Source organism: Miniopterus schreibersii, assembly GCF_964146895.1.
Source record: "Miniopterus schreibersii genome assembly, chromosome: 18".
NCBI lineage: Eukaryota > Metazoa > Chordata > Mammalia > Chiroptera > Miniopteridae > Miniopterus > Miniopterus schreibersii.
In genome coordinates this window covers 34,529,929-34,541,943 of record NC_138121.1, presented here as the reverse complement: position 1 = coordinate 34,541,943, position 12,015 = coordinate 34,529,929, and the positions used below count along the sequence as shown (strand labels likewise).

Sequence of the window (12,015 nt, the reverse complement as noted above, 5' to 3'; positions counted from 1 at the left end):
CTAATTTTTAAAAACTTTAACTTGAAAATTTTTAGACTTTTTATTTTGAACAATGAAGATGCAAAAGTTACACAATGAGTCCCCACATCCATTCTAACTCGATTACCTAAGTGTTGCAATTTTACCGCTTTTGCCTTCATCCTTCATCCTTCATATTCTTCTCCCTCGCCGGCCTCTTCCAGGTGCATATGCGTTGTTTCTGAACCATTGGAAAGTGAGTTGCAAACGGCAGTATTTATTTTCTAAAACATTCTCTTATACATATAATAATAGTACATTTAACATTGATGCAGTGCTATTATCTCATCTACAGATCTTATTTATATTTTATTAATTGTTCCACGAGTATTTTTATAGCAAAAAGTGTGTATTTGCTTACTCTGGTCCAGAATCCAGTTCAGCACCACAGATGGCATTTAGTTGTCATGTCTCCTTTACTCAGTCTTACTTTGTTTCTCATTATTTGGACAATTTGAGGAGTGTAGGTGGTTTATTTTGTAGAATGTCCATAAATTTGGAGTTATATGGTGTTTCCTTAGGATTTAGGTCATGCGGTTTTTAAGAGACCATCACAGAAATGATGCTATATTCTCGGTGCATCATGTCAGGGTGTCCATGATACCTATTTCATCAGTACATTCTATGAGTAAGAAGTGATGAGGCAGTGAGAGTGAAGGAGGAGGAACCAATCTGAGTTACAGTTAAGTGGATTCTGCACCAACTGATGACTCACTAGATAATGGCAGATAAAAGAGAAGAAATCTAACATGGCTTCTCCATTTCGGGCTTGTGTAAATGAGAGTGTGGGAATGGAGGGGGTGCTGTGATCATAATCCAGTTAGAAACTACAGGAAGAACTATAGGTTGAAGAGTAAGTAAATGCAGCTGAGTTTACGTAGCTCAACTAGAGAGTTTGCATTGTTAGGTAAGTTCTTGAGCACAGAAAAGGTGGTTTAATACAAATGAGAGGTGAGCCTGCAGGTATGGTGATTGTTCTTGAACTCTCGGACCTGAGGAAAGTGGCAAAAAATAGTACAGAGGCTGCATTTAGGAAATGTTTAAAGAGCGTTTCTTCTTGAGTAATTTACTTATATGGAGTACCTTATTTTTTAGTGCTATTTGGTTGGTTTTATTTTATAGAATGTGGTGATTCATAATATACAAAATTTCCTAAATATCTTTGGAAATTAAAATGGAAGTATTCTAATAATTGGAAATTTAATTGAAATCAAACTTATGTGTTTATTCTGTAGTAAAAGCTAGTACATTTGTCTTTATTTCACTTTTATCTTTTCACTTCTTTGTCATATATTGTTACTTTTGAATTTTAGATGGAAGAAGAACCATTTAACCCAGACTACGTTGAAGTAGATAGAGTGTTAGAAGTCTCTTTTTGTGAAGATAAAGATACTGGCGAGGTAAATATTTGGCAAAAAGTTTTTTAACTAAGTAAGAAAACCCTAAAACTCGTCAATGTTAAAACTTACTACTTTTTTAAAGTTAATTGCCTAAATTACACAAAAAATGTTCCATCAGTTTTTATTGATGTAGGTTAATATATTTAAACTCTTTCTAACTATTCGTTTTCAAAATGGTAAAGTGAAAAATTTTTTCTTACAGCCAGTTATTTACTACTTAGTAAAGTGGTGCTCATTACCATATGAAGATAGTACCTGGGAACTAAAAGAAGATGTAGATCTTGCAAAAATAGTAGAGTTTGAGCAATTGCAAGCTTCAAGACCTGACACAAGACATTTGGTAAGAACATGTTATACAACTTCATAAAATTTTAGCACTTCTTTATTCAGATGGCTTAATGTAATCTTTGAATTTCTAATTTAATACTTGTTATACAATTAATACTATATTTTTAAAATGCTACATATTGCTATATATGGATGTTAATTTAGTTTTTCCTCTATTAGTTGATATTCCAGTTTTTGCTATTATGAACAATGCTACGTTGAACAGTGAACCCTGTACAAATTCATATAAGACAAGTCAGAATTGTAGTAGTTTGGTCAGAATGTATGTGCACCTAAATTTTTGATGAGTATTTCCTTCCCCATTTCTCTCTAGAAAAGTTTTAAATATTTTAACTTCCTCTTGAATTTAAAAACTTCCCACTACTCTTTCTCTCGGGTCATTTATAAAAATATATGAATACTTCCCTGGCTAGTGTGGTTCAGTGGTTAGAGCATCGGCCCAGGCACCAAAGGGTTGCGGATTTGATATCTGGTCAAGGGCATGTACCTGGGTTGCAGGTTTGCTCCCTGCCCCTATTCTCAGCACGTGCAGGAGGCAACCAGTCCATGTGTCCCTCTCACATCAGTGTTTCTCTTTTTCTCTACCCCCCTCCCTTCCACTCTCTCTAATAAAGCAATGGGGAAAATATCCGCAGGTGAGGATTAACAACAACAACAACGAAATATATATATATATTTATTACGAATACCAGTTTTAGCTTTAAGCGGAGTTGTTATTTCTCTACATTTTTCCATAACTAAATAGTTCATCTACTTTCATAGTAGCTTTATATTTATAAACTTGTGTTTAGAATATTGTTAAAGGCCTACATAAATCAGGTGCACTGATTACTTACTGACTATATGTGTCTCTTCCCTCCTCCCCCCAAAAAAACACCTTAAGTAGGTATTGCTATTTCTAGTACAGAAACTGTAGAACTCTAGTAGGTTATATCAAGTTGTTATATTGCTAATATTTATATAATTTCTTAATTTCATTTATTTAAAACATAGAATTGTTGTCATGTGATTCAAGTTTGGAGATCCAGCCAAAAGAAATTCACATCAAGGAGACATTATGATTTTATTAAATATTTTGGCTTATCCTTTTTCAAGGATAATTTGGTCATAGAAATTTTTCACTTCACCTGAGAGGGAGGTTATACATTAAAAGACAGGAACATAGCACCAGAGTTTGGAAGGCTGCCATGAAAAATTTGGAGATGTGATGTAAGAAATGGAAATGAATTATTCCATGGAAGAGATGATATTTTTATAATATTTTTTCTGGTATTCTTATATTCTGGTCTTCTTAATTTATATCCCAGTAATATTCATAGTTATTACCAAGTGAATAGCTTCTCATCTCCATTTTTATTGACTTCTATGTTTCCTTGAACTGGAAAACAAAAGCGTTAACTAGCTCAGGTAGAAGTGGATCAACGGATATTGCAACAGGGAAAGATTTTGTTTTGGGGGTGGAGACTATGTCTTGAGTACAGTGTTAAGTAGTGGTGGCAGGGACCATCCTTGCCTTTTCCTGATCTCAGGGAAACAGCATTTAGTCTTTAGCCATTACATATGACATTAGCTTTGGCTTTTTTATAGATGTACCTTACCAGGTTGAGAAAGTTCTCTTCTATTCTAAATTTAAAGAGAGTTTTTATTAGGAATAGATGTTGGATTTTTCAAATCCCCTTTATGCATCTGTTGAGATTATCATATTTTTGTTTTTTAGTCTGCTGATCAAATTGATTAATTTTTGAATTTAAAACCTCTCTATTCCTGGGGGAAACCCCACTGGTCATGATATTACCCTTCTTACATACTCTTAGATTCCATTTGCTAAAATTTTGTTATGAATGATTACAGCTCTGTTTATGAGGGATATTGGGATGTAGTTTTCTTATAATGTCTGTCTAAATTTAGTATTGTTCATAGAATAATTATGCCTTCCTCTTCAATTGTTTGTAAGAATTTGTGTAGAACTATTTTGATCTTCAGATGTTTGTAAAAGTTCATCGTAATGCCGTGTAAGTTCTGCTTCTATGATTATCTTAAAAGCATTGCTTATGAGATGTACAGAAATGAAAAAATCTGAAATACATCATTCATTCTTTGATTTTCTACTAAGGAACGTCCTCCCTCTAATATTTGGAAAAAAATAGATCAATCCAGGGACTATAAAAATGGTAATCAACTCAGGGAATATCAACTGGAAGGACTCAACTGGCTCTTGTTCAATTGGTATAATAGGTATGTAGTATATCTTAATAGAAAAAATTTTAGTGTGTTAATTTTTTTATATGTGCAAAAATATGTTAAGTAAAATAGGTACTGATGTTACATTATTACTGTTATGGAGTCTTCATTATTGAAAGTGAAGACACCTCAAGAAGATACGTAATTTATAATTTAGGATTTTGACTACAATTGCTTTCTTTAAATGTGTGTCAGCCAGAGCAGAATAAGGTTGATATGTTGATTAGTAATTAAATTTGAAATACCTTTCTTAACATAAAATATCTGCAGTGTTCCAGAATGTTTTTCATCTTATCACCCTGTATTACTCTTCTACCAATAATTGAATCTAGTTAGTAAGGTGTGAGCAGTTGCATCTGTAAGAATTAGGCAGTAGGTCTCTTATTTAAGTCTTTGCAGAAGTGGGTTGTCAGGATTATAAGGAATAGAGTACACAATATGAGAACCTAGTAATGCATTACTTCCTTTTATTAATTACTTACTTTTAAAGTTGTTCAAAATGCTTCATTGAACATTATATCAGTTGATATAAAAGATAATTGCAAAGAAGTAAAAATGGTACCATGATTAAGAGAAATGTATAGTCTATACAAAGAAGCAGGTGAAGGCATTATTATTAGTAACAGTAAAAATTTGATGACTTTTATTTAGAATTATTTTTTTGTGCTTTTACTTCTCACGTTATTCTTCTGAGTGGTTACACTTGGTGATGGTGAGTCATAGACTCAGTCAATGGAGTCTGGTTGACTTGTTACCCCAGGAAGTGTTTTTCTCCTCCTGGTTTATATTTTGTACATATTTATCATCATATTCCCCAAGAGAACCTTCCAGGTAAAATGGTAAACAAACTATGTTTTTCACCAGTACCCTTTGCCATTTCCTAAATTGCTCAAGACCTTTTTCACAACCCTGCCCTCTTTACTCTCCATATGTGACTGCTTCATAGAGAAACTTAGGGCCGGCCAGTAAGTGAACTCATTCAAATCCTCAACTGCCACAAAAGATTACAAATGTATCTCCATCCACAGATCTTACCTCTGCCTGCGTGTATCAGAAGTTACACGGTCCCTCCCCAGGCCCAAAACTAGTGCTGCCACCTCAGCTCTTGACATGCGTCTCATCCAGGCTTCTCAGAACCTCCCTTTATTCAGTGGTCACCCTTCCCCTGTCTTGTAGCCATCTCGACACCAGCGCCGTCCCCTCACCTGAACAGGTTGGGGTCTAACCCGTCTGTGGAAATGCTAAAGAAAAGGGTAAAACCTCCCTTCCTCTCCCTCCTGGCACGTTGAGCTCCCTTGGTAGCTTCCTAGGTGAATTTCTAGAGGAGCAGCCTGCCCAAGCTCTTCCATGTCCTCCTTAAACTGCTGTCTGGGTTGTGATTCCGTATCACCTCTGAAACTCTATTTTCCAATCCACAGGATACTTACTTCTCGGCCTTAATTGGCTGTCTTTGCTGCTACTTCTTTAAACCCCCCCCCCCCAGCAGCTTCCACAGTGTGACTCTGCAAGGTCTCTGGCACCTCTCAGTTCCTTTCAGTAGTTTTACTGGTTCCTTTTCATCTGCCTGCCCCTTCAGTGTTGGTTTTTCTTACCCCAAACTGCCTTTTGCTGCCTTCTCACCTTGTGTGTTTGTCGTCCCGAAGCTATGTTCCGCACCCCTCCATGCCTTCACGTATTAGTAACTCTAGTGCTCTCATACTTTTGTCCTCAGTGAGGCCCTGAACCCCAAGCCCATGTTTGTTTTTGCCTCTTGCTACCTTAATGTCTATCTCAATGAGTCTTTAAACTCAACAGATTCAAAATTAATCTTATTTCCTGTTTCTTCCATACCAAATTTATTCTTCCATATTTTGCATCTCAGTTAAGAATAATATAATTCATGTAGTCACCCAAACTGAAAAAAATCTGACTGTCATTCTACACCCTGCATACTTGGTTGGTCACTAGTTCCAAATCATTCCAACTCGTAATTAATGTTGGAACCAGTTCTCTTCTTTTAGTCCCTCCTTCCTTAGTCCAAGTATCCTCCCAGTCTTTCCTGCATTATTTTAGTACTTTCTCAATTAGCGTCCCAACTTCTAGTCACCCCATCTTGTAATATCCACAGTGGCATTGGAACAAGCTTTAAAATAAAAACCTGATCTCATCAGATTTAAATTTGTTTTTAAATTATTACAATGATGCCTAACCTTTATTTATGACTCTTGCTTATCTTAATAATACCCCTAGCTTTTACCCTTCTCTCAAAACCATATTAAATAGTATATGGTCCCATAATGGATCACGTTCTTTCCTTTGTGCTCCTTGGCTGTGCTCTCTGGCAAAACACCAACCTCTCTGAAAGCAGTCTTCTCATCTCTGAGCTCTTTTAGCCAGAGGTGGACACTTACTTCTCTGAACTTCCATAATAAACTTAATGCCAACGATTCTTAACTGGCCATATATCATAATCACCTGTGGAGCTTAATTTTAAAATTAGATCTGCTTTTATTCTATTGCGTATACCTTGAATCAGAATGTATAGGGGAGGTCCCTGGGTATCTGGGTTTCTTTCAAATATTTGAGGCTCTCCTAATGCACAGCCAGAGTTGAAAACCAGTGCTTTATTTGTTCTTCTGTGATAGCACATTGCATGACTACTTATTTATTTATTTGCATGTCTGCTTCTCTAATAGATACAAGCCCCTGGAAGGCAGAGAACATGTTCTATTTCTTTTGTATCCCATCTTCTCATACTGTCCCTGAGATATAGAAGGTATTTAAAAAATGCTTCCTGAATAAAATATTTAGTCTGCCTTGCGCTTGCCATTTCACTCTTTAAAAAAACATCTATTGGGTGGTATCTTTATTTTGGAGCTACAAAAATTTATAGTTTTTTTCATTGCAGGGTTATAATAAAATTGTAATCTTTAGCCTACTCTGCACTTCAGCAACTTTTACATTTTTATAAATACGAGTGTTTTAACTTAAGCATTGACTATTTTTGTAATATATCTTTAAAACCATTGTAGAATACAGGAAAATCCAATGTCTACTTGGATAATATATTTGTTTGTTTCAGACGAAACTGCATTTTAGCAGATGAAATGGGTCTTGGCAAAACGATTCAATCAATTACATTCCTCTACGAAATCCTTCTGACTGGTATAAGAGGACCTTTCCTGATTATTGCTCCACTTTCTACTATTGCAAACTGGGAGAGAGAATTTCGTACGTGGACTGATATTAATGTTGTGGTTTATCATGGGAGCCTGATTAGCAGACAGATGATACAGCGATACGAGATGTACTTCAGGGATGCACAGGTGTGTTATTGGTCATTTGGTTTGTTGTTTGAGTGCTCAGGTTGGAACATAATAAACATTACATATTTATTACTTTCAAATTTAGGATATATTTTAATTGTCTACTTGATCTTACTTCAGTCTCTTTATTCATCATACGTATTTTGCAATAATTTACTAGCTAAAGAGAACAGTGACAAAAGTGGTCATGTTTGTGCTCTAGTTTATTATAAAAAAGTATTCTGATCCATACAAATGTATAAATCTGTATAACATTGGATTTGTTGGCCCTGGTCCAGTAGAGTGTCATCCCAATATGCCAAGGTTGTGGGTTCTGTCTCTGGTCGGGGCACATACAAGAGTCAACTAATGATGCGTAAATAGGTAGAACAGCATATCAGTGTTAGCCTCCCTCCTTTTCCCCCTCCCTCCCTCTCTCTTTCTCTCTCTCAAATCAGTTTAAAACTTTTGGTTCGTTTTATATGCATATGTAAGCATACCTCTGTAAGTTTTCCCCTTTGGTCTAGTTATCTAACACTCTGGGGATCTTGTGCCTTTCTTCCCCCTCTATCTTAGAGGCACGTTTTCCATTTTACTTTGACAGTATACTCTTTAGGAATTGATTTCCTGTTTTTCTTCTACATACACATAAAATTAAGAGATGACATTATAAGAAACAATTTTGCAGCAGAAAGTTAAGATTAGAAAACATGAAGTGCCAAGTTGAAGCTTTGAGTGATACTATGACTCCTTTTAGATTAAAAACTTTTATTAACAAATAAGAAGCAAAATGAATAAAAACACATTTCACACAAAATTATTCTTTTTAACTGGAAAAGGTTTATTGCCTGGCACTCTACCTGTACTTCAACAGCAGCATAATATTTTATTTTTCTTTCACTCATTCCTCTGTTTCTATTTTTTTATTTTATTTTTTATTTTTATAATTTATCTTTGTTGTTGAAAGTATTACAGATGCTCCCCTTTTTCCCCCATTGACCCCCTCCTCCCCACTCCTGCCCCCTCCCCAGGCCTTCACCACACTATTGTCTGTGTCCATGGGTTATGCATATAAGTTCTTTGGTTAATCTTCACTGGAGGATATTTTTCCTATTGATTTTTTTAGAGAGAACACGAAGGGAGGAAAGGAGGGAGGGAGAGAGAGAGACATCTATATGAGAGAGACACATCAATTGGTTGCCTCCTGCACATGCCCCGGATTGAACCTGCAACCCTGGTACTTGCCCTTGACTATGAATCGAACCTGGGACACTTTTGTGTATGGGCTGATGCTCTAATCACTGATCACACCAGCCAGGGCCAGTCTTCTGTTTTTATAAGGATCATTATAATTTATCGCCAGGTCATATGGTGCGTATACTTTCAACTCCCAATTATAACTGATTTTCTACCTTCTTGAGACTGAAAATGAATGAATTAATTGGTGTGTTCCTTTAACCTCATTTTCCCTCCTACTTCTGTATTTGAGACAGTTATATTTCTATGAAATTAAGCATCTACAAAATTCTTTAATTATCCTTCAATTCTATGGAAAACTCACCTTTGCACCTTTGGAGCTTATGACATTTTAGTTAGGTTATAGTTTGATTTTCTTCCATAATGTTTTATCATTCTTTATCATACATTTGTAGGATTTTAGTTCTGTATGGCATCATGGAAATGAGTTGGTTCAATCTTATTTTTTTAGAGAAGGTACAATTAACATATTCTCACTATAAGAGATTTTAACAATGTTACAATCTTAATATCTCTCATGAGTTTGGTATTAATATCATAGCCAAAAAGCTGAAAGATTCTTCATGTGTTATAAACATATATTAAATGTTTTATTTTTATGGTAAATTTTATATATTCTGGAATAATGACCTGGAGGGTTTAAAATTTCGAAAGATAAAGATTTATCGTGTAATGAGATAAATAGATCTGTACTTTAAGTATAGAAACAACTTTTGTTATCTCTTTTAAATACATTTTAATCTAAATTAATTGAATATTTAACTTCTGCTTTTTTTATCAAGTTATTCAATAGCTTGAAATCACAGTAGTAGTAAAATTATGCTCAAGTTTTTTGAATTGCCATGAGAAAAGTAATACTAATAACCACAAACATTTATTGAGTATTTATCATGTGCCAGGCATTATGTTAAACAGTTTACATATCGTATTTTACTTAATCTTTACAATGCCAACCTTGTAAATAGTTAATAATATTACTATTCTCATTTACAAATGAGGAAACTAAGGTATAAAGAAGTTACTTAGTTTACCCCAAAGTCACAGAGCAGACTGGGAATAATATACCCAGGTGAATTAGACTCAAGAGCCCTTCTCTTACTTAAGCAATGTGACAGCAGTGTAACTGCATACATCATATTTCAGGTTTTTAGAGCCATATATTATTATAAACTTGTACTTTATATTTATTTGTACAGGAGCTATTGTTCAGCTTAATGGCCAGTGTATACAACCAATATGAATGAATCTGAGTTAATAGGAATTAAAATCCTGTCAAAACACACGGTGTTTCTTAAGCCTTCATTTCTCTCTAATTCCTAATAGTTTATAGTTTTCAATTCCACTTAAACATTCTCTTCACTTGGATTCTATTCCTATGGCACCACCTGTTCCTTCTGAAGCCCCTTCACTGGTTCCTTTTCATCCTCTCTGTCTAACCGTGAGGTAGCCCCGTCCCCATCTTCACATGCTTTATATCTATCCTCATTCCATCAGATCTCATTCAGTCGTGTAATTTCAGTGTCATGTATACCACTGGAGACGTCCAAATCTGTGTCACTAGTGTCTAACCTCTTTTCTAAATTCCAGAGTCATATCCAAATACCTATTCAACTATTCCACTTGGATATCTACCAGGTGTCTCAAACATAACATGTCCAAAACTGATATCCTGTATTTCCTCATTGCAGTAAATAGCGAAACCAGCTCCTAGTGTTCTAGCTAAGAACGTTTTAGAGTCAAACTTGAATCCTTTATATCATTGCACAACCACCTATTAGCATGTCCTGTAGCTCTGTTTTCAAAATACATCTAGAACTCAGCACTTCTCATGACCACCAATGATTATCTCTTGCTTCCATTACTATGACAGCCTCTTAACTGGTCTCTACAATCCTGTCCTTGGGTATTTTGCTCTTTTTACCACAGCAGCCAAAAGAGAGTCTTTTAAAATTATATCAAATCATTAAACTTCTTGTCTCAAAATCCTCCAGTAGCTCTTTGCTCAGAGTAAGAGCCAAGTCCTTACTACAGAATTCAAGTCCCTACATAGCTTATTCCCTCCACACATTGGACGCCAACTACTCTGGCTTCCTTGCTGTTTGAATGCTGCCAAAGATACTCCTGCATCAAAGCCCTCACACTTGCTACTTCTGACAAAAACACTTTTTCCTCTAGGTATCAACATGGCTTCCTCCCTTATCTTCAGGACTTTGCTCAAATGTCGCTTCTCAGGAATGGCCTCTCATCCACTCTATGTTAAAAAATTACAGTGGTCACCTCTGACCCTCAGCCCATTCTAATTTAGTATTTTTAAATTATTTTTTTTATTTTTGTGTTGTTTCTTTTTTTAAAAGACTGTCCTGCATTTGATAACTGGAATGTTAAATTCCACTGGGATAATTATTTTTGTGTGTTTTTGTTTTCTGCTATGTCTCCAGCAACTAGAACAGGGTCTGCAACATAGATACTCAATAAATATTTGCAGACTATATGACCTGGGTGGCTAATTTTGATATTAACTACTTATTTGCCATTCTGGGTGTGGACTCATGGATGTTAGTAATCTACGTTAATACTGAAATTTATTGGCCAGGTTGTATATTGGTCACTTCTCTCTTGTCCTAAAGTTGTTATTACATCTCTTAAAAATTATAAAACATTTTATCAAGGAATACTTATTTGGGTATAATAATAAATTATGTAATTTTGTTGGCATAATTTTTCACATTCTTAAAAACAGGTATCTATTACAGTTTTAATAATAAAACTCATTTTAAGGGAGTGTATATGAATATATATAAAAATTTCAGTGGAAAATAGTTTATAGCAGATGTTATTAGATATAATGTTTATGCTGTTTAGCAGGAACTAAAGTTTTATGATCAGGATAGTCTAGCAAATTATTGTATTTGATAATAAATTTCTAGGGGCGTATAATTCGAGGAGCTTACAGATTCCAAGCCATCATCACCACATTTGAAATGATTCTTGGAGGTTGTGCAGAGCTTAATGCAATTGAATGGCGATGTGTGATTATTGATGAAGCACATAGGTTAAAAAATAAAAATTGTAAACTTCTAGAAGGCCTGAAACTCATGAATCTGGTAAGTAACATCGTTATTATGACTTAATTTAGTTTCTTAGCTACATAGTAAGAGATCACATAGAATTAGAGAGCTAATGCTATAAACTTATGCCTTTTTAAATTTTACAGTATAGAAATATCTGATTTCTATGCTGATTGAGGTTTTGTTTTGTTTTGTTTTGGCTTTATATTAGTAAGGAAAAAAATCTTATCTGTTTCCTAAGACTTAAATTTTTTTAGGTTTTTCATTTAAAATGCTTTAGTAATTAACTTCTAGAATTTTAAAAAAACACCTGTAGAATATACTATTGAAAAGGAAATACAGTAATAGTTTTAAGGCATAAATTCCTTTTAAAAACCCCTTTACCAAAGTTATAATATT

The 12,015-nt window shown here is 34.7% G+C and overlaps 1 protein-coding gene across 17 annotated transcripts in view; it reads left to right on the top strand.

The window, feature by feature from the left end:
• Positions 1-12,015, top strand: part of CHD9 (chromodomain helicase DNA binding protein 9) — a 165,929-nt gene that overhangs the window by 97,669 nt on the left and 56,245 nt on the right. For all 17 annotated transcript variants that reach the window (XM_081118960.1, XM_081118945.1, XM_081118959.1 and 14 more), the window contains 5 exons: positions 1,332-1,418; positions 1,621-1,758; positions 3,880-4,001; positions 7,069-7,312; positions 11,476-11,652. In XM_081118960.1, the coding sequence (XP_080975086.1) occupies positions 1,332-1,418; positions 1,621-1,758; positions 3,880-4,001; positions 7,069-7,312; positions 11,476-11,652 (768 nt within the window). The remainder of the gene's footprint in view (positions 1-1,331; positions 1,419-1,620; positions 1,759-3,879; positions 4,002-7,068; positions 7,313-11,475; positions 11,653-12,015) is intronic.